The sequence below is a fragment of the Linepithema humile genome, chromosome 4 (genome assembly GCF_040581485.1).
Source record: "Linepithema humile isolate Giens D197 chromosome 4, Lhum_UNIL_v1.0, whole genome shotgun sequence".
NCBI classification, from domain to species: domain Eukaryota; kingdom Metazoa; phylum Arthropoda; class Insecta; order Hymenoptera; family Formicidae; genus Linepithema; species Linepithema humile.
The window spans coordinates 2182670-2210570 of NC_090131.1; the positions used below are offsets into that span (position 1 = coordinate 2182670).

Below are 27901 nucleotides of genomic sequence, written 5' to 3' on the forward strand. Positions count from 1 at the left end.
AACTTTTATGTAATATCATTAAATTTTTATACAATATTAAATACGGGAGCGTATTTCGACATTCTGCAGCTAAATTAGCGCGAGATTGCAAGCCCAATTGTCCCGCTCGCGTGAGTCCTCCTCGAAAGAAATGCGAGCGTCTGCCTTTATCGCGTGATGCCACCGCGGAAAGCAATAAGGCGACGCGGAAATGAAGATATCGGGTATAATAAAAGCAGCCGCGGGGGAGAAAAGGAAAGCGCAGCTCGTTATTTAATAAGGTCGGCGAAAATGAGAATCTGATTGTCCACCCGGGGAGCGCGTAATTGCAGCCGATAAAAAATGCAGCGAAGCTCGGAAGCTCCCGGCGATATCAAAGACCGCCCCTTCTTTCTTTCCCCGCACGTGTGCAACGTAATGTCCGCGATATATCGCCCGCTCAACTTCACTGTTTGCATACCGTACACACGAATTACGCCTCTGCGTCGCAACGCGGACGTCTAAGATATTGATATCACGGAACTGGGGCAGCGAGTTATTTAAAGTTGGGACATTTAAAGCCGGAAAACTTCGAATATATTAAGTTAAATTAAATTACAGAGCTGTTTTCTCGCGGAGCGCGGAATACCTGTACCTGATGATATTTATTTATTCATTTGTTGCAAGTTCTATTTGTGTGGAGCGAGATGTTTCGCGAAGTTGGCGCATTATTTATTTTATTTTCGTGATTCATAAACTATTGAAAGTTTTGACCTTGTTTGTAATAGTTCTATCTTATTTTTACAAGAAATTTGAATATGTAGCACTCACCATTCGCAGTTGTAACCCGACATATACGCGCAGCATCCAACGTCTCAGCAAAATCAGTGTCTAATCTCGGCTGCCGCCGCATGCATCCTCGATCTTTGCTTCGAATCCATGTCCAAATTTGTTCACATATCACACACACACACATACACACGCGTGCGAAAACGACTGAGACGACAACGAAAACATAACATCAGCTACTACACAACGCAACTGCTCGCACGACTGTTTTATGTTTTATCACTCCCGAACGCGAAGCTCTACATGCCAAAGTAAATAACGGTACTACGCGACGATTGTTACGTGATTTTTGACTCTCAAACGCGAAGTTTCGTACGACGAAGTAAACACCGGTACGCGATGACACGGTGAGACAATCGTGTAGCAACTTAACCTTGAATATGATACACATTGCGTACTCTTAAGCGTTCAGACTCGCGAATGCGTATATTCTGATCAATTACGCGGCGTTAATTCGTTGAAATACGGAAAAGAATACGAACTCGACACACTCGTGCAACAGTAAATACGTAAATATGGCCGCCTCTGCAAGGTTACCAACGATGACTAATTGAAAAACTACCAACGGCGCGACTTAACCTTGAATATAGTAAGCAAGATTAACTTTGCGAGAGATCAAACGACGAAGACGAACGGCCAGAGGGCGTCTTACGTACACTTCCAGGAATCTCGGTTGTTGCGATTGCGTGATATTTTTCATCCGACGAATTTCAACGCAATCGCGTTCGTGGGTTACTCATTCTTGCACGTCGCGAACTCTTAAGCGTTCAGACTCGCGAATGTCGTATATTTTGATCAATTACGCGGCGTAAATTCGCTGAAATACGGAAAAGAATACGAGCACGGCTCGACGATCGACACACTCACGCAACAGCAAGTACGTAAATATGGCCGCCCTTGCAAGGTTACCAACGATGACTAATTGAAAAACTACCAACTGCGCCACTTACGTACAATTCCAATAAATCGCAATCAATAATCGAATCTCGAATCGATAAATCTTTGCGCGAAAAAAGTCAAAATCGATTGCGGGGCAAATTATCTTGCAAATCATTTACCGAATTTTGATTGCTAGAAAGTCGAGTTCAAAAATATAAAATTGCGAGAACGAGCGCATAATTTACACCGAAAACACAATTATATTTTCATTATCGTCGTCGTGTCGCTTGCGCATACATATGCGTAAAATGTGAAAAAACTTGAATCACTCACATCAATTTGAAATACGCCAGCTTCACGCACGCATGTTTTTCCAGCTCTAATTTTTTTATCATATTATGAAAATTATTTCCGTTTCTACTACCAAAGCGCGGTATTACCCAAGTCGTTACGCCCGCGGCTTCGGCAGGAAATCACGCCGTTATTCATCCCTAATTCATTACACGCAAACCCTCCCACCGACGCCTATCCAAGTCGGATTGAGAGGAAAATGGGAAATCACCAGGGTGGTTGTATCCCGCCGCGGGAATCTGCAGATGGAAAGGACGGCCCCCTCGCCCGTTTTCAATTTCGAATTTCAAGCCGGATATCGGGCAAAGGGGGGTTGTGATGGGTTTTCGCGGCGGCGCGTATTTGCGGGCATATTTTTTCAGGTCAAAATTCCCCGGGGGGGTGAACGAATAGAGTGAAGGGGGGAAGAGTGTGCCACGAATGACTCGACGGGGACAAATCCCGCGGGACCACAATGGCTATAAAACAATCGATGGGGTAGTTCTCGAACGTGGATACGACCGTCGTCGCTAAAAGTTTTAAAACCCACGGAGGAGGCGTTTAAGAGGGCACCTTCGTGATGAACGGTCTCAGTGCCAGATCAAGCGCTTACGACGACGATGGCGACGAAAAACGTGATCCTCCGTTTTTCCGCTTTTACCACCGTTTTCCACGACGTCGATTACCTTTGAGACTCAGTCGCGCGTAAACACGTCCTCGTAAAGCAGACGGCGTCTTAATTTCTTTACGATTGCAAATTGCCGCCATGGTCCAATTATACGGACGGCGAACTGTAACGATGTTATAGCGAGAACCGTTTCATGAATGCGCGATGAATGTGCGAGGTGCAGTGCGAGCGAGGTAAATTGTTATCCGATCATCGGAGAGGAAAGTATCGCGAAATCATATTTCTTATTTTATTTCCATAAAATAACGATCGTTTTATAACCGAGTTTTTATCGGGTCGCATGAATTTTAATACGCCATTGTCACCAGGTTCAATTTATCTTCATAAAACAATTTTTATTACCTGAAAAATGTAAAAATAAAAAAACAAGGCCCAGAGAAATATTATGCGTCCTAGTTTCGCGAGAATTTCGAATGAGTGCATTCTCATCCTTATTTAGTATTCACCTCGCGAATTTCTTGACACCGCTGTATTGGTGTATGCAAAGACGGTATGCAAGGGCGAGTACATGCAGCTAACCCGTGTAACATAATTGCGTACGCGTAGAGTCACGGAGAACGAGGGGTTAAAGAAAAATCGTCGTCAAGTTACCGGCGACTTGCCGGGAGCCGGGCGCAAAGTTCTTAATTAATCCTATTAATTAGATACACCATTGTCGCAGCACCTGACGACGCTTGGGACTCGACGAAAACTCGGCATAAACTTGTTTAAGGGTTATGAAGGCGCTACCATTGGGAATAAAGTCAAAGTCACATATCTCGCTTCTCAAGATTCTCAGTCGATTGTTAAAAAAAAAAAAAAAAGAAAAGAAATGCGAGTCGTACACAGCGTTTTCGCAAAATAATGATTCTAAATAATGAGAAAAACAAAGCCATTCTGTATTCTCGCTTTCGGAGAATCAATAAACGCGAAACTCTCTGAAAGTGAGAGACAAAAATAAATAATACATCGCGCTGTATCATTCAGATTAATTTTGCGTGGATTGTGCGGTGCGACTTATTGGGTTATTCTAAAGATTAACAGTGTATGCATCGGAAGCTGTAAACCGCGTAAATTTACTTTAGGATGTACGTACAAGTCTACTTAAGCGCGTTTAAGGAGATGACGTGCAAGATGTTGGGCGAGGCTTCGCGAAAACTCGTCGGGAAATGCGCGTAAGTAACGTTGACGGTTTACACGCTAGTAAAGCGATTAAAAACTACGCGCGATAACGGAAATTGCGCTCAAACCCCGGGGAGTTGCCAGCCGCTTACATTGGATTACGTATCGAGCGAATTTCCTAGGAGGCGGCGGTAGTTCTCCCCTTTAATATTCACTTAGATCGCAAAGTTCCAAGGCCTCGGAAAAAATATATGATGTCTTTTAAAAAGTAATTACAGAGCATCTTAAATTACTTGTGAAGTGAAATTGCCGTTCGACAACTTCATTATCTCTTGCGGTTAATTAAGCGGTTAATAATTAATTTTCGAGATATAATTTACTTCTCGACAGTTTTTTCTTCTCTCATTCTGTAGGTGCATTTCTTTTTTAGCGTTTTTATGTATTCCCTGACACTAATTCCTTTTTGCCGTTTAAAAATTCTCGTTCGAATGTGCAGTTTCTAAGCGCACGACTAATGAAATTCTCAACTTTGCCCTACAAGAAATAAAACAGAAGCGCTTTCTGAAAATATATGCAACAAGCAACATCGTGGAAAAAATTCACGTAAACGCTTATATTCTTAAAATAACGCAAAAATATTCATCACGATGGGAGTATTCGTTCGTAATGCCCGATAATTTGATCTGTCCTTGACATTTAGCATTTATTTCACGATCAATGAACAAATCCGTCGGATTGCTGAGACGGAATAAAGGTGAGATCAAGAAGCGATTTCGTTGAAAAGCGAGTTAGTCAGCTCGCGGAAAAGCGGTCGGAAAATCACGTTGGGCAAAGCCGAGAAACGTCCTCCGAAAGCGCATTCACCAGCGGAAAGATTTTCACGGAACGCAATTAAGTGGCGTAATGAGATTCCTACGGCGGATCGACGCTCGACGTCGTCTTTTCAGCGTGCGCGGCGCGTAAACGGCGCGAAGCGTGGCTGCGGCGGTGGTTCCACGTGAAATTCGGAAATGACTCAAGTTAAATGAACATTCCCAGCCAGGCGGGAAGAAGATCGGATGTCGCCCGTACGCCTAATTAAACTTCCGACCCCTTTTCGACTTTCGGGAGCGGCGCGGCTTCGTTAACGCTTCGGCGTCGCGTGAGATAAGGAGGAGCACACGAGAGCCGAACGAGATATAAGCCGGGGATTTATAGTGACAGTGACCAGTAGCACATCTATCCGAAACCCAAAATCCCCCAATTCACCGTTTGCGCAGGCATCACAAAAGAATGACAGACGTCTTGCGCGTCACGCAACAAAAGAAAAGAAAAAAGAATTCGGTGTAGAAAAAGACACGCTGCAATGAACTGTCTGTATCTTTCTTGGGAAGAAATATTATGTTTAAAAAATACGTAAAGTAAAAAGCTGGCAATAATAAATAAATTAATTAAAAAATATATTTTTATTACAAATTTCGATATTTAAAATAATTTTACATTCTTTACACCGTATCTTTCATTCTGCTACTAATTTGCAATTTCCCGCGTATATATTTTACGAACGGTAGCGAATCTGTCTCGCGGGGCAAATATTCTCCGACAGTCTCTCTTTAGCTGGTTCCATTATATCGAAGTTCTCTCCGGCATTAGTGCGGTACAATTAAAATTTACGCGATTTAATCCTCGCGTCGTCCCGCGAGCGCTCGTCATATGTACATAAGCGAGCACACGTGGTCGTTCAATCTTGCGGTTGCATGCACGCCGTTAGTAGGTAGCTCCGTACGAAACGGAAACGGAGCACTTAGGGCAAATATTAATGCGACCATTTGCATTTTAAACGAACTGCGGCTTGACGCGAGATTTTCCACCAAGCGGCCAAGGAACCTTGGACGGAAGGACGCTAGGACGATGCACGGCAGCGGAAAGAGAGAGACAGAAAGCCCGTCGCGTTGTTCACCTCGTTCTCCGCGTATTTGCATTTCCACGTTATTTCGCGAGATTAACTTTTATCTTCCGCCGGCCGAGCGCAACGCGACGCGAAGGGAGGACTGGTCGCAATTCTCTCGTCGGAAGTTGTTGATCGTAAGACTTTTACTTTACACGTCGTAGAAACTGATTGCAAAAGTGCGATAAAGTTGCGCGCGCGGTCTCGCCGCTGCAATAAAAAGGTAAATCGCGGGCTTCGCGGTGATCTTCCGGAAACAACGAGTTAATTGAATTTCAAATCCCCGTTTGAAGGAAAAATTATATTGCGCGTCCTGAAGCGCGCGCCTTTACGAAGGGATAACTCGGTGCTCCGTAAATAGAACGAACAAAGGTCTTTCCGATTCGCGACGTGGTGCAACAAAACAGATTGCTGCCCAAAGTGATACATGAAATCCACTCAAAACTTTCGTATTTTTAGCATTAAACAACTCGGCCGCGGATTAAGATTCCATCAAAGTTTACTCGAAAAATATTATCGGAGGAGAGATATCAAGTTTTCTTCTATTTACGTACCTAAAGTTTCACTCGACAAAACCCTTTCCAATTTTCAGAATTAATCGACTCCGCTAATATACTCGCGGTGTAAGTTTTCACAAAGGAGAGTCGACACCGAATTAAAATGCAAATTACATTACAATGCAATCTCCGCGGTAAACGTTCTGTGTATTCAAATGCGCCAAGTATTTATTCGCGGGCTCTGATGATTCCTCAGATGATCGTTCGCGAATATGAATAACGGCGTGGCGAATTATCGATCTTGCGATTTAAAGCGAATGTAACGGAGGATATTGTATCGCGAAATAGTACTTAGGCACGTTTTCTTTGTTTACACGACACGTAGCTCGCGATACGACCCGTTTCGAATTTATACCATTCCATAAACCGGAAAAGAATTTTATCGTGAATAAACAACGGTGCTACACGCCGTGTATGTGTGTGTGCGCGCGCGTATGCTCAACGTGTGTGTTTCCGCAGATTTCCGCAAGCATTGTAAAAAGTTTAAGATTGCGACCGCGGTGGGAAAACTGCAGTGGAAGAATTTGATGGAACATCGCACATAGTCCACGCTCTGGTGCCACACACTTCCTGCTAAAAGCATGCAAAGTTTTATTCCGCCCGTAACGTGCTTTACGATTTTTCACAAAATTTCGCGAAAATATTCGTCAATAGTGCCGACAATTCGGCGGTATTTTTCTAATCTACTTTGAAAGGCCAGGCAGCGATACAAAAATTTACTCGCGTGATCGAATACATTTGCGAAACAACCATTTTTCGTCGATTTACTGCGCGATACAAAAGAACGAGTAAAAAAAACCACGACGAGTAGCAGATGCTTCTGGTTCGCAATGGAAATCAGAATCGGGCAATCACGTCGGTCGAACGGCATCGTAAAATTTCATGCGCACCGAGAGACAATTCTCTCACGGAAGAGATCTTAGACTTAGTATTGTATATTTTCCTCGACTTGTCGCAGTGGCCTCGAATGGAGTTCAGGACTGAGGATATTCTTAAATTCTTCGCATTATGAACAATTCGACGCTTTTCTCGCGAAACGGGAGAACGCTGACTAAAAATTTCTTTACGCGGATTTTCTCACTCTTTCGACACAAAGTAACATTGTTGAAAAAGGAAAGGCACAATGAATTTAGAATATACGTTACGGTACTGCGTCACGGCAACCCCGAAGTTAGTGTCTCCGCAAAGCTCAGCTCGTTTTTATCTCAAAGGGAAGAGAAACAAAATACTTAAGAAAGTCCGCAAGTGACGGCTGAAATTCGAGTCCGACCCACTCAAGCTGTTATCTACCGGACCGCCGGAGTCCTTGGTAAGTCAAGATGTTTTATAAGAAAGTGACATTGATAATAAGCAGTGCTGAGTTGCCAGCGCGCTGTCCAAGATCACGAAAAATAAAGATTGTATTTACAACTCAGAATCATGTTATTTAATCTCGGGACTCATCAAAGTTTATCTTTTGTTTTCGTTTATTTCGCGATTAAAAATCCGTTTATTGGAAGTATCGATACTTCTAAGAACAGCTATAGATTGCAAAGCAATATCAATGAAATCGAACTATATAAACTTGCACATGTAGTAAATACAAGATAAGAGAAGTTATAATACTTAAAGTGATAAATTCTTTCATTTCAAAACATATTTATGTGCATGACATAAATTTGTTATTTCGTTGAAAACTAAATATAGTTAAAATTGCAACAAACTTATAAATCAATATTGTTCATATAAAAATCTAGAATAAAATAGAAAAACATGTGTTGTAACGAATGTAGGTAGAATTTTTCAAATAACGTTTTTTCAACAATTTAATTATAACAATCGCAGACAGTGTTTTGCGTGTTTCGAAAACATTTTAAGACTCCACAGCCTGCGTTTCTGCTACTAATGTTACAAGATCCTCGCTGTCTTCATGAATAACAAGAAAATAAAAACCGAAAGCGGCCTTTAATATTCCCGCAGGATGCTCGGATTTCAGATATGAATGTATGCAAGAGCGCACGTGTATCTCCGCAGTCTAATATTCAAATTGCACGATATTGAATGTAGATATTCGGCGAAAGATCATATTATTATAATTTGACGAAATGCAGTACACTTGTGTACTGCAACTGGCACTGCAAACTGTCCGAATTAATGCGTTCTCTTTTACTATTTGTGAAAGAAAGACATATGCGGCGATAAATCGCGTCGCACATTGTTGTATTCGGCGTGTTTTATTTAGTTTAAAATTCATTTTAATATATACAAGTTTTGAAATGCAACCAGTTTATAATTTACGATGTCCGACGATAAAACGATAAATGCGTGTCGAAGATCATATAATTGCGCGGTGCAAAATAATTCTCGGCAAAATCGAACACACATCGTTTACTGTCAGTGCAAAACGCATTAATTTTCATTCGCTGCATTTCAATTACCAATGCAAGATTAATCAAATTATTGAACCGACGACAATCGATAGATATAACTGTCAACTAATATTTTTGATAAATTTTGATAAACAATGTTTCATAAATAATCCCTAAATTGCATTACTGTATCCTACTCCATTTGACTGTAAATTGATCAATTGCAGCAGGAATTAGTCTAAATTACTCATGCAATGTTCGTCAGTCAAATGTAATCGAACAAAAGTAGGACTCCCTGTACACGTCACTCGGAATTGCAACAAATCGGAATTGCGGGGGAATACGGGAAAGCGTCGCTTTGTTACGCACAACGAGGAGGAGAACGATCCCGTGTCGTACGCGAGAGACTGACAGGAGAGTTTAGACGTTCGCTCACTCCTTTTACTGTTCACCTCACATGACACGAACAGAGCGGGAAATAGGCTCTTGATAAACGCAAATTAGATCTCGAAAACGTCTGCTGCGCGCGCGCGCGTCGATCGGATTGACTCCGCGGGGCACAAAGACGACAGCAAATTGAATTCCCGGATTGAATTCCGGCCAATTTCGACCTAATTTCTATAGCGACGCGAGACGCCGCCGCCGCCGTCGTCGCCGATAAGCCGATGGGAAAATTTCGAGCGCGTCGCCTTGCGCTCGCGCAGGTTTCTTTCCAAGTAAATACATACTTTACATGCACTGCGCGACACGGTATTTGCGATGAAAGCGATATAACGGAAGCCAGGGGTATTGTCAAAATGGTCGATATCGCGATAGGTAAGGCTCCATAGTGAGCTACATAAAAGCCGTGTATATAATGTATATGAATATGCACAGTAGTCTACTAAGAAACTGCTTTGAATAAGGTGGAATGAATGTATTATACGAATTTAAAAATGCTATTCACCGCAAATGTAAATTTCCATTCCAAAAATAGAATCCGACAGAAGACGAAAAGTCGCTCGCGATCATCAATTAAATTTTTAACAAATGTTTGAGGAAATATAGTTTTACGCAATGTGTTATTAATTGCGTAATACACGCAATACGAAAGACAAACGGATACGAGGTTGCGTTCCGCTTCGGAGACAATGCAGTGCCATCGAAACTGCGACTTGCTGATCCTGCGCGAAAAACACGTGCGTACGCAGAATCTCGCAAGGTGGGAACTTAATAAACGCGACGGCCAGTGAAATTGCGACCCAGTTAGGCCGCGGCTGACCCACTTGGACGCATCGTAATAACGATGCGACCAGAACGCGGATTGATATTAGAGGTAAACACATCGTCGCCGGAAGTCTCCCATTGTGATCTTGTTTGCGTGAGGCACACTGAGAGCCGAGTCGCCCAACGATGCAACTTCAACAAAGGTTACGAACGCTCGGAAATTTTGGTGCGATTCCGTTTGATGGGCGCGTTAAGTTAATAGCAGTTAAAGTTCCGCGCGCATTTGCATTACGCGCAGTCACTCATGCAATTGCTCGTATCGTCCAAATAAACAAGCGCCTCTTCCGCGCTCATTCAAATTATACACATGGGGATTCCCGACGAGCCGTGTATTAACAAATTGAGCACTGATTCCGAATTGCCGGTGCGGCGAGCACCGAGCAAATACTGATTAGCGATATTATAATTAATAGTAAACTCCCGTGTTTCGTAAACCGTTTCGACTATCCACGTGATATTCTTTGAGGAATGAAAGAGAACAAAGTGCACAAAGGGGCTCAAAGATTTATTTTCGGCTCATCTCCCGGCCTTCGAAGTTATTTTCGACACGAATGATAACCGGTTCCTCCTCCACGAGCGACGGCTGTACAGTAAACGCAAGTGTTATAGTATGGTCGTCGGGTCACGATCGTTCCGTTGAAAAACAGATTGGCCTAAAGATACTCCGAGTGTGAGGCAAAATAATGATGTCATCGAAAATAAATCGTACAGCATTCAATTTTTCAGCGCATCAGAATAATAATATCAATCTTTTATCAGCGCGAAAACATTTTTAGCCGTTAATGTCAATAAGTCATGAATGAAGTATCTATATCGAACGATTTTTCTGCTATAAATATCGGGCGTGAACAAATATGGTAATTCTATGAAATATCAACGAATAACTGGAATCGGACCGATGGATTAAAATAATATTCTGTTCTATAATTTCTTCATCGAATGTTCAATGCATTTCGCCCGTAAGTAACATCGTAGCGCGAACAAGAGACGAGAAATCGAATTTTCGACGAAAGATCTGGAAAAATGGTCTCGCGTGGTGACCTCGGGGTCGGAGATAAATTGAATACGATGGTTCGGATACCCTCCGTTACCGTTTCTTCCTCCTTTCCTTATGAACGCCGCAACTTATAGGAATAATAATGTAGCGAGTCGATCGAAGCATAAGGAGTGTGTAATGGAAACGAAATGAGTTGCACGGCGGACGACGCTCTTGCTAGACGAGATGCGCGAAGGAAAAGATATTTTTATGAAGATTCTGTCAAAAGAGAAATATGATTTCGGAGCTAGCGCATTTAGAAAAAGGCTATATATCATAGTAATAATTTAAAACCCCTATAAATTTAAGAAAATACAATTTATCAGTCTTTTAATCTTTTAACGAAATATCATTATATTTCTAATAAAAGTTATTTTTCATCTTTCACATACTTCTAATGAAAATTTTAATATTCCACGCTGCTACGTACAAGTCTTTGGTTACTGCTTCATCTTTCGATAAAGAAAACGAAAAATGCAAAAAGAAAAAACCCTTGCACGAAGGGAGTTTCTCCGAAGAGGCAGTGTAGGATTACAGAAACGGATTTTTTCGAAAAAACCTTCGAAGCTCCTTCGAAAACGCGGCTCGATAACGGCAGTATTAAGAGACTGAAATCCCATATCGCGCCGACTGTATATTTTCACGGCATGTGTTGCACACGTGAAAGATACGGCATAGCTCGTGCAATGCAAAACATATTAGCTCATTAAAGCCCGAACACAAAGGAGAATCTCTCGATGTGTTATCACAATTATTTTATCTTTACAATAAATCAAACGTTCGCTAATTAAGCGCTAAGATTTTTAGACACAGATAACGGACATGCATCGCGTGAGCTGAATAATATAGAAACGAATGGGACGCCGAGTTAAACGATATTTATTTTTAGTACGTGAAAAATATTATGTATGTACATACATTAACATATCAACATCAACGCACTGAAAAGACTCTCGAGATAGAGTAATGTTTGTCTACTATCGGGAGTAAAGACTAAAACAGATATGTTCTCTTATCACTTCAAATCTCTGTAAACAGAAAAGTCAGCTGCATCTATAACCGAGCTTTGAACAAGTGTATTTTTCTGATAATAACGAGACAAGTCCAATATGTTTCGTCGGTTCCCTCGGCAATTCAAGTTGGATATGTTTCTAGGACTTTTCCCGAAACCGATTTCAGTCCAGATATAAATCGATAAGAAGCTTTACGTTACAAAATACAGTCGGGTTGTTTTCAAAATTAACGTAAAAAAAAAGACAACCGAGTACACGGTACATTGATCCGAAATTGTATCGGTATTGACGGATTGAAAAAAAGGAAAATCGCAAGTAAGCGAGAATACGAAGTTTCTCGGAACCGAAACACGAAACGCCCGTGGCGTTCTAAGATAAACTCTGCCGGTGTGCGCGAAACTTTCCACCATAGATCGCGCGTCGATTTTCATCGCTATCAACGCACTGCATCGATTCACTCGAGCGCGAATTCACGGAAGCCATTGAAAAGACATGAGTGCGCAATTAGCGATCAAGCGCAGTCTCAACGCTAGTTAAAAGCACAACGGCCTACAAATCCCCAGGAAATGTAATCTGCATATCAATTTATGTCCAAATGGAGATAAAGCAAAAACGGTGAATTACTTTTTTCGCTCACCTGCAACACAAGTTGCAGTTCTGATGCTGCATACGCGAATCATCATCATTAACCTGGCTATTATGCGCTTTTACACGAAATCGCGAATCTCCCTGTTCTTCGAGTTCAACAGTGTATTGCGTGTTGCACAACACGAGGATGCACTCCCTTCGAGTTGCAGCATGCACAATTGTCCCGACCTGAATCGCGCTGGAAATTCTCCAGGCGAAGAGTTTCAACGATGAATCATCCAGACTCGCTCCGACAAGGACGGGGAATAGTTTAACTTCATGCACATACGTACTTCTTTTGACTGAATTTTAATTAATCGTAGGTTGAATAACGTTCAAAAGTCGCTCTAATCAATAATACATGACAGCATTCATTATAATATATGTTAAAATTTGCGGCAAAAGTCAAATAATTTTTAATTGTGAGAGAAATAAAACTCGAAGAATTGAAGAACAATACACATCACGCTATACATTTTGTATGCTTTAAAAGCACATTTCTTTTCAAAAAAAAAAAAAAAACAAAGTCAAATATGCTGAGTTGTTAACATAATCTACAACGCATTTCTGACTCTCAAAATGTATTAAGAATTATTTTACTAGAATAATGTTTCTATCAATGCAGATTAAAAAGTCTTACGATTCGTTATAATCGAATATTACTAGAGATTAATTTTTTAAACTGCGTTAGTAAAAACGAGCTTAATAAGTCATTAGCCCATCTTCTGTCACACTTTTTCTTATACACAATTAACCTCAGTTAAAAGAAGCAGATGTCACAAGTCAAATATTTCCTTATGAATACAAAGCAAATTCAAAACACGAAACAATTCCGAGCAGCGCGAGATACATGTAATTGGCGCATCGAGACAAGTGGTATGAATATAGCCGATTTCGCGGCAAGCTTGTCTATGAATATCGTAGTCGATATAAACACAGAACATGCGGCGGGAATAAATTAACTATAATTACATTGTAAAATGTCACCAAGTGACTTCCCGATGTTTGCATCGAAAACGTGTCGAACGAGAATAATTGTCGCATCTGGCGTTATGTGCTCGAGACGTTCCGTTTTTTGGTCAACAAGAACAAAGATTGCACACTAACCTTTTCAAGGCACTCCTGGCCGATGGCCTTCGGGTCGACCTGCACCTCGAGGATGACGGAGTTGGCCTGACTAACGAGGCACCACATCCTCGCGATTATACGCCTCCCTCGACAACCGTCGAATTCCCGTGTTAATCGCCCGCCGTCACCCGGCGGCTTCCTCTCTCTCTCTCTCTCTCTCTCTCCGCTCGAGAGAACAGTAGAACTAAAAAAACACTTTTTCTATCGCGACGCGAATATTTTGCAACGGCGGTAAAGACAAAAAGATAACGATGACAATGTCGACGGCGATTTATCCAATCGGATACGCGGCTGATCGGCGACCGATCGTGCCCGGCGATACGTTCTTTGTCATAACAAACTTCAAAAGCGACGTACGGACACAGCTGTCACTGCGACGGGCTCGCGCGCAACTACATGCGAGGTCGGCAACGTGCTACTCGCTCTCGTACCGGACACCATACGCGTCTCGTCGGCTTCCATTTCTCGGCGCGGAATGCCACACGCACTAACCGCTCTTCGCCGTCGCGGCTTAGTCGCGAAATCGAATCGCTTTCCGGCCGCTCGATCGAGTGGCGCTAGCGTTGCGGCTAACACAACGTCGTATATGTGCGGATAAACCTACACACGAAAACGAAACGCGTACTATCGCTCGGCAGCACGGAGTTCCAAGTGAGGGGAGGCTAGGTACGTACAGCTGATCGCCCCACCGTCGCGGCCACGCACTGCAGACATGCGCGTCTCGTCGGGACAAAGTACGCACGTACGCAACAGTCAATCTTGGACTTTGAACCAACATGGCGATTGACGGACAATATGTGCCATCTAACGTCGTCTTGTCAAGCTTAAGATAAAAATAACACTCACTTGGTAATCATCGTGCAACGATAATACATAGCATGATAAAACGAGTGAGTCCCAGTTGCACACAGATCGACGGCTGCAAAATGATCTTATATGCAAATATATATTGCATAGTAAACTAATAACAAAATAATATATTAAACGTTCTTTAATATTCTAGAAACTTATTTTTATCGCAGTTAACTCGTATTAATAATTCATACAAATGTATAATATTGAGATATTTTATATCAATATTACTTACTTTTTACAAGACTGTAAATCTCGAAAAAGCATTTCACGTTATTTCATACGTAACAAGCGCGCAACGTCGCCTTGGTAGAAAAGAGACGGAAAACAGTATGGGCCATCGTACACAAAATGGCATAACTGCATATGCATAGTAGAAGACCGTTTCGACCAATGAGCATCTAGCATAAAAGCGCCATATTGATTTACATAGCATAGCATATCAATATGGCGCCTTCATGCTAGATGCTCATTGGTCGAGACGGTCTTATGCTATGCACATGCAGTTATGCCATTTTGTGTGCGATAGCCCTACGTCCGCTCACTTCCACAAATAATACTTCTTTGTACATACGCGTGACATAAGCGGTTTTCGCTTGGATATGTGACCTCCTCTACCACGGTGCTCTTGGTGCTGGCCGGCTCGAGTTTGAATCACTGCAGTGCCCATTCCAGTGTGTGTGTGTAGTTTAGTGTGGTTTATACCACAAAGGACATTAAATGCGCGATTATGTATGAAATTAACGAGTCAAATAAAATGTGATACGTGAACACACAGATGTGAAGAAAAATAAACATCTCAATAAACTATATAGCCCACGTCAACTGATGTTTACTATATTGAAGACTATTTTATAGACAAATATGTAAGGTTATTTTGTTTATTCGTTATTTTGATGTATTTCAACGAATGGATTATAAGAATGTCGATATTGTGACGAAATATTTTTCGGTAACTTCGTGAATCATAATTTGTGGTTTTTCAATAAAGGCCTTCGCGATCACTGAATGTCTTTTATGATGTCGAACTGTGAAAAGTAAGATGTCACCATTCCGGAGAAAAAAGTCAGGGAAATCCTTCCCTGTGAAAGTCTGCACTTTGGATGCAGAACTTGAATTCAATCTAGAAGTCAGTGATTTGTATTTTATGCTAGAGTTACTATTATATATCTTGTCCATTGATGTTGTTTGCAAGCTGATATATTTTTTTCAGTGGAGATCAACAGGCAGGGATTTATTCGATTTGGTATGTCGTACGATAGGCTTAAGAGAAACATGGTATTTTGGATTACAATATGAGGATGCAAAAGGTTTTATCTCTTGGCTAAAATTGGACAAAAAAGGTAATTATTATTGGATGATATCTGAATGTTAATTATATAAACTGTAGATGTAATATAATCTAATGTAATTCACTATAATGATACATATTAATTGTAGTTCAAGATCAAGGCATTTCACAACAGCCGACAACACCTTTCATGTTCCTAGCAAAATTTTATCCCGAGGATGTAGCTGAAGAACTTGTACAAGAAGTCACTCAACATCTCTTCTTCTTACAAGTAAAGCAAGCTATATTGTCCATGGACATTTATTGCCCACCTGAGGCTTCTGTGTTATTAGCCTCGTATGCTGTCCAAGCAAAGGTATTAATTTATAACCTAAGAAATGTAATTTACAAGTAAAACAATTTATCAAGTCCATTTTAGATATAATAAATACATATAGTTTAATTAGATTACATAAATTCTGAACTCATCTTATTTATGAATTTTTTTTTAAATATATAACATTAATATATAACATTGACATTAAGTGCATTTATATTAATATAATATACTGGAAAATTTTTGCAAAAAATTTTAAGGAGTTTGCATGTTTGTTGAATTATATATATATATATATTTTGAATGAAAATGTCAGTTTAGAGAGATGATGGATCAAGTCCAAAAACTTTAACATACCTATTAAATAGGATTCTATTTTTAAAGCAAATAACGAATTTTGGATTTGATCCATATCTCTATCTTATTCCAACATATTTTCTATGTATAAATATCATTGTTTGTTCTACAAAATCTCTACTGTTTAAAAAAATCTGAAATTCTTGGAAAAATTTTTTTTTTATAAAAGAAATAAGGAATTCTTTGAGAATTTTATTAGTATTTATGGAATTTTTAAATATTTTTTCAAACATTCATTTTTTTGCTTTGCTATTTTCATAATTTTTTTATATAATTCTTTTTTCTAGTACTTTTTTAAACTTTATATTTTAAATTTAAATAACTATTTTATTCTCTTTTTATAAGTATGAATAAAAAATATTAAGAAACTAATATAATAAACAAATTATTCTAAATTTGCACATAATAAACACTTTTTTTAATTTAAGTTACTATTTATTATAAATTATATTTGTAATGAAAGAAATTTTTTTTTTATTTTACATATCAGTATGGTGACTATGACGAAATGTCATATCGTCCTGGAATGCTTGCCAGCGAAGACTTGCTTCCACAGAGGGTAATAGACCAGTATCAAATGACTCCAGAAATGTGGGAAGATAGAATAAAAATTTGGTATGCCGATCATCGTGGCATGTCCAGAGATGAAGCAGAAATGGAATACCTTAAGATCGCTCAAGATCTCGATATGTATGGCGTAAATTATTTTCCTATTAGCGTAAGTGTCAATATATCAGTAATAAATTCGTTTTTAATGTTTTAATGTCTCTTTATTTAAATAAATTTTTATTGACATTATTGAAGAGAAAAAAATGTCAATGGAATTTTTCACATAAACTTATTTTATTTTACAGAATAAAAAGGAAACTGATCTTTGGCTCGGAGTAACAGCATTAGGATTGAATATTTATGAAAAAGAGAACAAACTAGCACCGAAGACTACATTTACATGGTCGGAAATTCGTCACATTAGCTTTGACGACAAGAAGTTCGTAATCAAGCCTGTGGAGAAAACATCACCAAATTTCGTGTTCTTCTCGCAGAAAGTTCGCATGAATAAACTGGTAAAGAAACAGTCAGGTGTTGGCAGCTGGGTGAAAGGCTTGATAACTTTAGGGTTAGACGAACATAAAGTTGACAAAGCTGCTCACGTATTATTTGTTAAGATCCTGGACCTGTGTATTGGCAATCACGATCTATTTATGAGGAGACGCAAACCGGATTCAATGGAAGTTCAACAAATGAAAGCACAAGCCAAGGAAGAGAAATCCAGGCAAGTAAATGTATATTTTTTTTTAACAAAATCATTTTGTTTTTTGTTTTGAATTATTCCGTGTTTGTATTCAGAATAATGTTTGATTAATTCATATGTTATTCAATTTTTTAATTAATATTGTAACTTTAGCAAATACTATTTAATTTTATTTGCTGTATATAAACAGTAGACTTCACTTTCCATAAATTGATAATAGTTAAAATTATCATCAGAAAAGTCTAATTACTTTTAATTATAAAAAATTTATACAAAGAGATGAGTTTAATACGGTAATAAAGCTTAATAATAATAATATTAACAATAACATACCTTTAATTTGTTTTATAAGATGTATTATAGATATACAATCTATAAATTTTAATTTTAATTTGTTTAATAAAATTGTTAATGTTTTCTATAAAAGTATAAAAGTTGAAATGATTGATTAAGTATATATAAAAACATTGTAAATATCATAGATTAAACGATTATTATTGTTTCTAACTTGAATATTGCAGTGTTAATTAAAATGCAGTTTTTGTAATTTGGCTTGCTTAATCGTTACTATAATTCTAACAAGAGATGCTCCCTTTTCTTTTGCCAATTTTATAGGAAGTGACATTTAGACATGTTTTAAACATGTTCCTCTTACATGTCAAGGTCAGTAAATATTTATTACAGTGCTCGTATATATTTCAAGAATGTATAATGTGAGAATTTAAGAAAATAAAATTCGTTAACTTCTTAGATTCTTGTAAACAAGATACAAAACGAAATATGTGCCATTATGTATATTGAAAGAATTAAAGAGTATTTAATTTAATTCGGCAATAATCTCAAATTGTATTCAATTATTTGAATTTTTCTTACAAATGATTATGACTTTATGTAGGAGGCAAATTGAAAGAAACAAATTAGCACGAGAAAAACAATTAAGAGAAGCGGCGGAGAGAGATAAAGCTGCAATGGAACAGCGACTTTTGCAATACCAGGAGGAAATACGACTTGCGAATGAAGCTCTTGTAAGATATTTTATTGATGAAGAATACAACATAATAACCATTAAGATAGAAAAAATATAAATTAACGCATTGTGTTGGCATTTCATTAGATTCTGCGTGGGCCACATGCGTCGATTTAAGTGACTGCTCAGAGCTAACAAAAAGATATTCGATTTTTTTCGAGAATCACATGAAATGAAATAAAGATGTTTTTTTATAATAGTATTTTATGAGCTAGTCAGAATTGTGATAGAACAAAAACACAGATATAATATCTAAATAAAATTAATAATTTTTTTGGTAATGTCTGTGATTTCTCAACGATATATTTTTCAAAGCATCCTAAGTTATGTAATGCTAAGCATTGTTTGCATTCCTATAGAAATAGTTTTTTTGCATCATTCTTCTCACTGTCACTATAAACTATTATATTTACATGGAAAGAGCAAGTAAGCTACTGAGTCGATACAAATTGTCCGCGCCGATAATAATAACTGCGTCAAGAAATGTGTTTGCAAACGTTTTGGTTAATTACAAGACTATCTTCAATATTTACAAGCTTTATAATTGACCGAAACGTTTTGGCCGATGATCATCTTACCTGCAGCATGTAATTCCAACACAATGAATTAATCTATATAAAATGTATACACTCATTGACTAGTTTTCTGTTTTATAGAGAAGATCTGAAGAGACAGCAGATCTTTTAGCTGAGAAAAGTCGTGTAGCTGAAGAAGAAGCAATGCTTCTAAGTCAGAAAGCGTCAGAAGCCGAACAGGAGATTACGCGTATACGACTGAACAATATGAAGACTGAAGAAGAGAAGGTTCATTTGGAACGAAAAACTAGAGAAGCTGAATTATTAACAGAAAGACTGGTCCAAGAGTCAGAACGTAGGGCTGCCGAAGCGGAAAAGTTGAAGGACGAACTGTTGCGCGCAAGAATCGCCGAAAAAGAAGCTAAAGAAAAGCTACTAGAGTTCCTCAGTAGAAATGCTTACACAGCTACCATAACTGTAAGTATATCTTTATAATATTTATTCAGAAAATGATACAAAGAGAGAAATATCTTCAGTTATTTATGTAGCACGTTTCAGTATCTTAGCTGTTGTATACATATTTACACATTATGTCAGTTTATTTATTCGTACAATTTGTCGACAGCCTGTGCCAAATCTGTTTCCCTCGACACAAGTGCTTCCATCAGATCTGCAAGCGGATCTCCAGACTCTGCAACTAGACGCGGAGCCTTTACCATCTGACTTAACATCGTACGATCTTATCGCTGACGGAGATGTCGACCAGCTTTCGTTAGAGATTGAAAGGGAAAGGGTAGATTATTGGGAGAAAAGTAAACATTTACAGGAACAATTGCGAGAATTACGTTCTGAAATTGAAGTTCTGAAAGTCGGCGAGAAGCAATGCGAACTGGATCAGTTGCACGAAGAACAAGTCCGACTCGGTGAGAACAAATACAGCACACTGAAAAAAGTGAAATCCGGAACTACTAAAGCTAGAGTTCTCTTCTTCGAAGAGTTATAATTCTTAAGAAGACAAAACTCCATATTGCTAATGAAATTCGATTGAATTTAAAAAGTGACAAACTCACACGGACACACGTACGTATCCATTATAAAATACTAAAGCGTATACTATATTATAAGATGTTTCATCTCTGTTGGATCGAATTGTAATGTCATATTCGAATCTCGAATTAATTTCTTTTTAGCAACACAGCTTTTTAAAAAATATACAGTCCCAGACTTGCCGTAACACCCGTTAATGGCATACAAAATAGTAGATCAAGTTGTATAAATATTCAGTTAATTTTTATATATGAGTATGCATGTGTGTTCATTAATAAACAAAGCAAAACAATCTGCTGCACACACGCACGCACATACATGCATACAAACATACACATACGTGCGGTTTTGCTTAATGTATATTATTGTAAAATTTCAGTAGCTTTTTTTATTACTATACTATATTTTGCTATATTTTGTGTGTATTTAGCAAATATATTCTGAAATGTTAATACAGTATTACATTCTTAACGTTAGAAATCATTTTCACTTTTCCAAGAAAAAAAGCATCTTTTTGTATAAAGTTATTATTATAACATGTTTCTTTCTTTCTGTTTTCAGTGGTGTACGAAATATTTTTACCATAATAGAAAGTATGTATGATAATAATAATGGACATGCAAAAATCTGCAGGTCAGGCGTGTCCATATATGTCAACGAACGTGTGTCCTAAAAGCCTTAAAAATAGTTATATTTTTATAAAAATACAATTTATTTGCACATTGTTATAAATTTGTTTCTAGAAATCAATTAAGCCATTCATGACACTAAACGTTCTCAATAGCTACATATTCAACCTATAAAAGCAATATAAATTGAATATATTAATTATTAACTATCTATAGCTTATAATCATTTTTTATACAGATCGTACATCTAATGTATAGTGTTCTATATTATCCATATAATGAATGTAGTACATGCAAGAAGGATTTTTGCTTTTGCGTATGCATATGGAATCCTTTTTTATCTCACTGCATCCTTAGATTGAATCTGCAGTGTTATCTGTGATTCATGTGTATATTATTATAACATTCTATTGTAACAACTTAAGCATTGGCACAACACATTTCCGACATATATATGGATATCGATGAAAACTTTGATTTAAACTCTTCAATTATCTGACTTAATTATCTAAATATGTTATGTGATTCTTTTTAAAAATGTCTGTGACACAAGCCAAATTAAATTCGAACATTCTATTTCATTTGAAAGCATTGGATTGTAATCAAAAGCTACATTAATCAATATAGTGAATATTGCGGGAAAATCCGTACCTGTAAATATAATAGTTGTAGACTAACTTGCTCAGCTTATTAGTTATTAATCGGTCTCGAAATTTGCGATATCTGTTTCTTGTTTAATTGCAAGTTAGATAGAAAAAAAAATGATAATATTAATTACCACGTTTTACAATGCTCAATGTTCTATATATAATTAATGATTGATACAAACTATTAATGCTTAACCATTTTTCTGATATAATTACATACACAATATAATTACACAATTCTCAAATTGAATATTTTACGAAAGTGCTAATAAACTATTTGCGAGGCAACTTAAAAATTTTATCTTATTCAACAATATTTGCATGATTCAGACAACTTGACGGTTGGAAATTTATTGAAGCACAATAAAAGAAATAAGAAAATCCCATCGCAAAAAGTAACAAATGATCGAAATAGTTTTGATTTGGATATAATTTTCGTCGGATGTGAAATTTCGTTCAATATCAAATTGAACATTATCAGTGTAGCTTTCTCTCTTTAAATCCTACAACTTTGATGTAAAGCATTTTTGAAAAAAATGCGTTACTTCCATTATTTAATGTAAAAATGTTATAAAGTAATAAATTAATCGGCAAAGAGTGAATACTGTGAAATATAGAACACAGAAAATTATTTTCTAATTTGAATTTATAATTTTTTATTGTCGTAATCGGAGAATTTTATAGTTACATTCGTGTATGTATAAGTTTTAATCATAAAGTGACCTTATATATTAATTATCGATATCAGAAATAATAGTGTATTCAATAAATGAATATTTCCGTTGTATTTTTCAAGACTATGTTCATAAATGTATAAAAGTTAAAATTAAAAAGAGAAGAAATTGACATTTGATTACATGCAAGAACAAAATTATTTGGCGTTATTAGAATCTGTTTTTGTATCTTTATTCTATTCAATATGATTAATCAATATCTATTACGTATTACGTATTTTTAAGAAAAAAATGTGCCTTATTATATTGTACAATTTATTTTAGATAATTTTATTTCCTGAAATAGCGTAATTTGTATATAGCTACTAGTTATTCTAAGCGCTTGAAGCACTAAAAGCCCGATGTTCAAAGAATTATGCATTAACACATTTAAATTACTTTGGAATGTTATTTGTTGTTATTTCCTGATTCAGCGTTTTACTGTGTCATTATTATATTGTGACTCTGTCATGGTATGACTTTGAAAATTTAAGCAACTATTTTTTAATTCTAAATGTAAGTTTGTAAAAATTATGTTATAGATATATACTAATGATTATAAGTACCTTGCCATTTAATATGCTGCAAAGTCATTAAAATAAAATCGATTATTTTGAAACAAAAACAAGTTTTTTATTCATGTATATAAAATATATGGTAATTTCATAACAATAGCTTTCTGGAACGATATGTAACGTGATTACAGCCAATTGGCATACTTCTCCAATACCCCAATACCTTTATTTGCATATATATTATTAATATTATAAATATATAAAAGCGTAACACATTACAACAATATATATTATTCTATATACAGACGTATCAAATCATCTTCCTTGGCGGGATAGTGTGTTACTGGACATCTTTTATTTTTACGTATTTCTGATAAAATGCATTGGTAACAAAATACATAACTGCAAAAAATTAAAGGCGTTAATTTTATATTGCATTTAGATTCGCTTCAGACGATTTAACGCGGCACGGAATTTGAGATGAAAATTTATCCATACTTTCAGATTTTATTTTCTAGTATATCAAGTTGTAAGCAAATTCCTATCTTGAATTCTGTCGCGAATTATAAATTATTTAAGGCAAAGTTTAATTAACACAGCTTATTACATATTCAAATATTACCCACTTACCCAGATACCATAAGTACTGTATGTATATGTTGGATCTTATGGCAAAGTGGACAAATTCCTTTATATTGCTGCGTCACAGTTGGTACCTATTGTATTTTTTTTCAGTAACTCAAATCACTTTGATATTACACGAAATAATTGTTAATTTAAGTATAGTAATCTATTCATTTTTACCTTTGGAGGTGGTGGAGCTGGAAGATTCATAATGTCTGTATCATAATTTTCCTGACTCCACCATGAGTAAAATTGCAAGACGAAAGCTGCTAATTCGAAAGATCCAGTGACGATTCTTTGAAATATATTCCATCCGTCATCAACGGTAAATGAATTTTCTTTTATCTTCCTTAATAAATCTGCGCTATTAAGAACAGACTGCGGATCAGCGTATGTCAGCGTAACGGACAGCAGTCTTAGCAAGGGTGATGGATATATTGACCTCTCGGATACGTAAAGTATATAATAGTACAGCACGAGAGATTCATATGTTACAAAAAAGATCGAATGGCCGTTGACAACATATTTACGGAAAAACGTCTGCCTTCTCTGTAACATTAATATTTATATTTTGTGATTATGATTTAAAAATTATACGCATTGTGTGTATTAAACTTACTTCTCTTGATTCACGACCCTCTGCTTCTTCGAGTCTATACTTCAAACTGAGTTTCACTAATTTATTTTTTAAATATGGCAATGCCACGATTAATATCAATGATAATAAATGCTGTTTATATGGTAGCTTTCCTTTAAGCTTAGAATCAATTACTGCAACACGCTTCAAACCATAAAATGTTTCGGAAAATGATGCAGCTGAAAAAACAATTACATATGATAAGATTTCTATCTCTTTAGAAAGAATCATATACATTATAGTCAAGTATTATTGTTAATAATTATAATATTAAACATGCTATATTATGTAAAAATACTTACAATACTTCTTTAAGTAATATTCTTGAAGAATTGCATTAAAAATTAAGTAACCTTCATCTGCCCATTGAAGAACGTGTCCATATCTTTCAGGATTGAATGACACAAGAAACTAAAAAAATTAAAAAATTTTATTAAAAACTTTAAATATATGAATGCAATTTAGAACTTGCAATAGAAAATATAAATAATCAGAAATAGCACGTTTTATTAACTTTTAAATGATTGTTTAATCAAGCATAATTATTTTGTGAAATTATTTTCCGTAAAATCAAGCTTGCCTCAGACGATTTATAATTTGCGACAGAATTTGAGATAAACACTAATTCATAATATTATTAATAGGAAACGTTATTATTAACGCAATTCCTTCTTTCCTCTCTTTTGAATTTATATGATATTTATATATGATATTTTTTACTTTTATCGCTTTTCTGACGAGTGTGCAATATACTGTCTTATATATTGTGTATGTGTATATATATATGTGTTTATATTATAAACAATAAATCTAACATTATATAATATACTTCTATTCTACTTCATTATATAATATATAATACTTCTAACATTTCTTTAGTAAAATATTTAATAAAAGTAATAAATAAATTTAGATAATTTTAAATGAAAAAGTATAATGGATTGACAAGTGTCAATAATTATGTAATTTTATAACTCAGCATATGCAAAAAGTAAATATTAAATAATAATTTAAATATAGATTTTAAAAAGGAAAGCATAGCAAATGTAAACATAATGAAACACAGAGAAAGTTAGAAAATTTGCAGATTTGTTCTATTTTATATATTATAAATCACATGTAATATGTTAGGACCATAATAAAACATTGATAAGTGATATTTGAAAGTGTAATAACTTTTCATATGTAGTACTTCCCAGTGCTTTTTTATTTAATATACATATTACTATCAAAAAGCACTGACTGTTTCAACAGAATAAATCTCTCAGTAAACAATTAAAGATTAGTAGATACAAAAATATACACAAAACATACCCAATAATTATTAATTCATTGAGTGCTAATTAAATAAGTTCCAAATGTATAAAAAATAATAAAAATAACTAAATTCATTATTTGTTACCAAAGAGAAATTGGTTACAATTATAGTTGGAAAAGAGGTAATTTGGTCACTAACAAATCACCAAAAAAAATAATAACGATAATAGCATTAAAAGTCCCTTATTCTGTAACTTTTAACGAAAATAGGCTCTCTAATTGAAAAAAAGATGTATCTTAAAAACCTTAAACCAAATAAACTCTTTGCCAAAAGTAGCATTACAAATGTATTACCAAAAACGTTTTAAACAAATTAATGTACCGAAAGAATCTTTTTAAAAGCCGGCTCAAGAATAGAAGAAAGTGACTTCTGTGCAATAATTTCAAAAATAGAAGGTCTTATGTATGCAGTTCCTGTCAAATGTGCACCTCTCTCTGCCATATTTTGGTTATAAATATATCAAAGTGACGGTCCAAATACAAACTAATTATAGAGACCTCATGCGAGGAAAGTAAGAAACTCAGGATAATGAAGAGAGATACTTTCGCGATCCTTAAGCCCGTATCAGCTTACGCATTAAAAATTGAAGACTAAGGATTGAAATGTGTGTGACCAATCGAAACAAAAGGAGCTAAAAGTTCTTTGCCTGATGGGTCAAATTTCAATCTTCAATCTTCAATCTCAATTTTCAATGTGTAGTCTCATACGCGCATTAAGTTTGTTCTTTTAAAAATGTACCATACAGCACACAGCATTTCTAGTAATTTACTAGATTGCATGTGAATTGCTGCAACAAGTTGTATAATCTGATGCAAACTTACTAGACTTTATAGGCCACCTGTACTACTTGTTTAGTGCAGTCCCAGTACAACTGAAAAAAACAAATTTATAGTTTAGTGAAACAAATTATGTTATTTTGAAATTCGAACTTTGATCTGTTGTATTTATACGTTCTGTCACGTTTTCGTCAGCATCACTGATACTCTCAATCTGGAATAAATCTGTCGAATAGTTTTGCGTAATTCAATGAGCACAGGTAAGAGAAAGAAAATAGATATGAGTTTGATGATGCCAACTTATGGCAATTTTAAAACATGACAAATATAATATATATACATATGTAATATATAGATATATATAGCAAAATAATTAAAATATATAATTTACAGAACAAAATACAGATTTAATTACAAATAATCAACATGAAGAGGAAGAAAACAGTAAGTTATTTAAATATTTGATTGTTCGATATTATTTTACCCTTGATTTGAAAATATAGGTTTTTTGTCGACAAAATATGAATGGACTTGGGATGAAAAAGGTTCGACTTCGTCAAGAGTTAAACTAAGAGACAATAACTCACATGTTACATTTAATCCTGTATACAGCACTGGTACATCTGTAGTAAAGGGTGAAAAACCACTAGAAAAAGAAAGGCATCATTTTTGGGAGATTTTAATGATAACGCAAATATATGGCACAGATGTAGTAAGTTTGTTTATATCTTATTGGATCTATTTAAAAAAAAGAATTTCAATATGTTTAGTAAATAACTTTATCATCATTTATGTCTTTTTTCTTAGATGGTTGGTGTAGGGACCGAAAATGTACGACTAACCAATTTAAATGGACATTATTATTCTCTGCTTGGACGAGATCAAGAATCTTGGGGGTTTTCATATCAAGGATATATAATGCACGATGGCAAAATATGTAAATATGGGACAATTTTTGGTCAAAATAGTATAATAGGAATACATCTTGATACTTGGAGTGGCACGTTACAATTTTTTCTTAATCGAAAGCCACTGGGTAAATAGCAATTATTTCTTTAAATACTGTGCCTAGATATATACAAGTTTGTGTATGATGTTTTTTATTTTATTTAGGTATCGCTTTCACCAGGTTGAATAACGTTATGCTTTATCCATTAGTGAGCTCTACAATGGCTCAATGTATAATGAAATTAACATGTAGCTATTCGATACCAGTATCTCTGCAAACTGCTTGCTTAGCAGTATTGTCGCCTCTGCAGAAAGCATATTTATCAAAAACATTTCCTGCTTTACGTTATTTTTCTGAAAGTATATTTGCTGAAATACTTAAAAAATCTATTGGTAATTCTAACAGATCTTACTCTGTGTTCCTTGTGCATGTTTATTAATAAGCAATTTTTACCAATAATTATACATTTGCAGATTACGATAATGAAGATGACATTGAATTCCCTGCAGAACATATCATTTTAGATGATTTTGATTATGCCCTTGTAGGACTTGGAAGAAAAAAGAAGAAATATTATTGATAAATCTACATTTATATAATTATGTGATAATTATATATAACATGATAAATAATTGTTGTAAATCTAACATGATAAATAATTGTAAATTTGTACGTTATTTTTAGAAAAGATGCATTTAATTTTATAATAAAATTTTATGTAACATTTCT

General features: G+C 35.9%; 4 protein-coding genes across 7 annotated transcripts in view; 2 read left to right on the forward strand and 2 right to left on the reverse strand.

The window, feature by feature from the left end:
- Positions 1-14373, reverse strand: part of dnr1 (defense repressor 1) — a 143435-nt gene extending 129062 nt beyond the window's left edge. Inside the window, exon 1 of one of the 2 annotated variants that reach the window (XM_012366887.2) lies at positions 13687-14373. In XM_012366887.2, the coding sequence (XP_012222310.1) occupies positions 13687-13773 (87 nt within the window). In that variant the 5' untranslated portion in view covers positions 13774-14373. Of the gene's footprint in view, positions 1-789; positions 2980-13686 lie in introns of those variants that run through there. The other variant, XM_012366888.2, reaches the window with a different exon arrangement.
- A 759-nt stretch (positions 14374-15132) lies between these two features.
- Mer (ezrin/radixin/moesin family protein merlin) lies at positions 15133-22759 on the forward strand. Of its 3 annotated transcripts, XM_012367109.2 has the most exons (11): positions 15136-15425; positions 15551-15688; positions 15773-15902; positions 16000-16205; positions 17014-17241; positions 17378-17587; positions 17690-17796; positions 18671-18800; positions 19459-19794; positions 19943-20397; positions 20926-22759. In XM_012367109.2, exons 2-10 carry the CDS (start codon positions 15602-15604, stop codon positions 20318-20320), a joined length of 1812 nt encoding a protein of 603 aa, XP_012222532.1. In that variant the 5' UTR covers positions 15136-15425; positions 15551-15601; the 3' UTR covers positions 20321-20397; positions 20926-22759. The 3 variants fall into 3 exon arrangements, with proteins under 3 accessions (XP_012222530.1, XP_012222531.1, XP_012222532.1); XM_012367107.2 differs by having other exon boundaries at positions 15133-15425; positions 17378-17796; XM_012367108.2 differs by lacking the exon at positions 20926-22759 and having other exon boundaries at positions 15133-15425; positions 17378-17796; positions 19943-20472.
- A 202-nt stretch (positions 22760-22961) lies between these two features.
- Pex12 (peroxin 12) lies at positions 22962-25951 on the reverse strand. Its single transcript, XM_012367111.2, has 6 exons — positions 25769-25951; positions 24432-24540; positions 24112-24308; positions 23673-24041; positions 23499-23584; positions 22962-23270 (listed from the first exon to the last, which is right to left on the reverse strand). Exons 1-6 carry the CDS (start codon positions 25886-25888, stop codon positions 23159-23161), a joined length of 993 nt encoding a protein of 330 aa, XP_012222534.1. The 5' UTR covers positions 25889-25951; the 3' UTR covers positions 22962-23158.
- Positions 25952-26255: 304 nt separating this feature from the next.
- On the forward strand, positions 26256-27896 carry LOC105672264 (SPRY domain-containing SOCS box protein 3-like). The gene is made up of 6 exons (XM_012367074.2): positions 26256-26483; positions 26617-26667; positions 26727-26935; positions 27031-27259; positions 27337-27564; positions 27646-27896. The coding sequence occupies exons 1-6, from the start codon at positions 26474-26476 to the stop codon at positions 27750-27752; spliced, it is 834 nt and encodes a 277-aa protein (XP_012222497.1). The 5' UTR covers positions 26256-26473; the 3' UTR covers positions 27753-27896.
- The last annotated feature ends 5 nt before the right edge of the window (positions 27897-27901 follow it).

Bases quoted from the DNA above. Each gene is read 5' to 3' on its own strand.
- LOC105672264 (XM_012367074.2), top strand. The intron at 26,936-27,030 runs GTAAGTTTGTTT...CTTTTTTCTTAG, and splicing joins AAATATATGGCACAGATGTA to ATGGTTGGTGTAGGGACCGA. The intron at 27,565-27,645 runs GTAATTCTAACA...ATACATTTGCAG, and splicing joins AATACTTAAAAAATCTATTG to ATTACGATAATGAAGATGAC.
- Pex12 (XM_012367111.2), bottom strand. From the start codon at position 25,888: ATGGCAGAGAGAGGTGCACATTTGACAGGAACTGCATACATAAGACCT. The intron at 24,042-24,111 runs GTAAGTTTAATA...TTAATGTTACAG, and splicing joins AGGGTCGTGAATCAAGAGAA to AGAAGGCAGACGTTTTTCCG. The intron at 23,585-23,672 runs GTAAAAATGAAT...AAAATACAATAG, and splicing joins CAGCTCCACCACCTCCAAAG to GTACCAACTGTGACGCAGCA.
- Mer (XM_012367107.2), top strand. From the start codon at position 15,602: ATGTCACCATTCCGGAGAAAAAAGTCAGGGAAATCCTTCCCTGTGAAA. The intron at 17,797-18,670 runs GCAAGTAAATGT...GACTTTATGTAG, and splicing joins GCCAAGGAAGAGAAATCCAG to GAGGCAAATTGAAAGAAACA. The intron at 19,795-19,942 runs GTAAGTATATCT...ATTTGTCGACAG, and splicing joins CTTACACAGCTACCATAACT to CCTGTGCCAAATCTGTTTCC.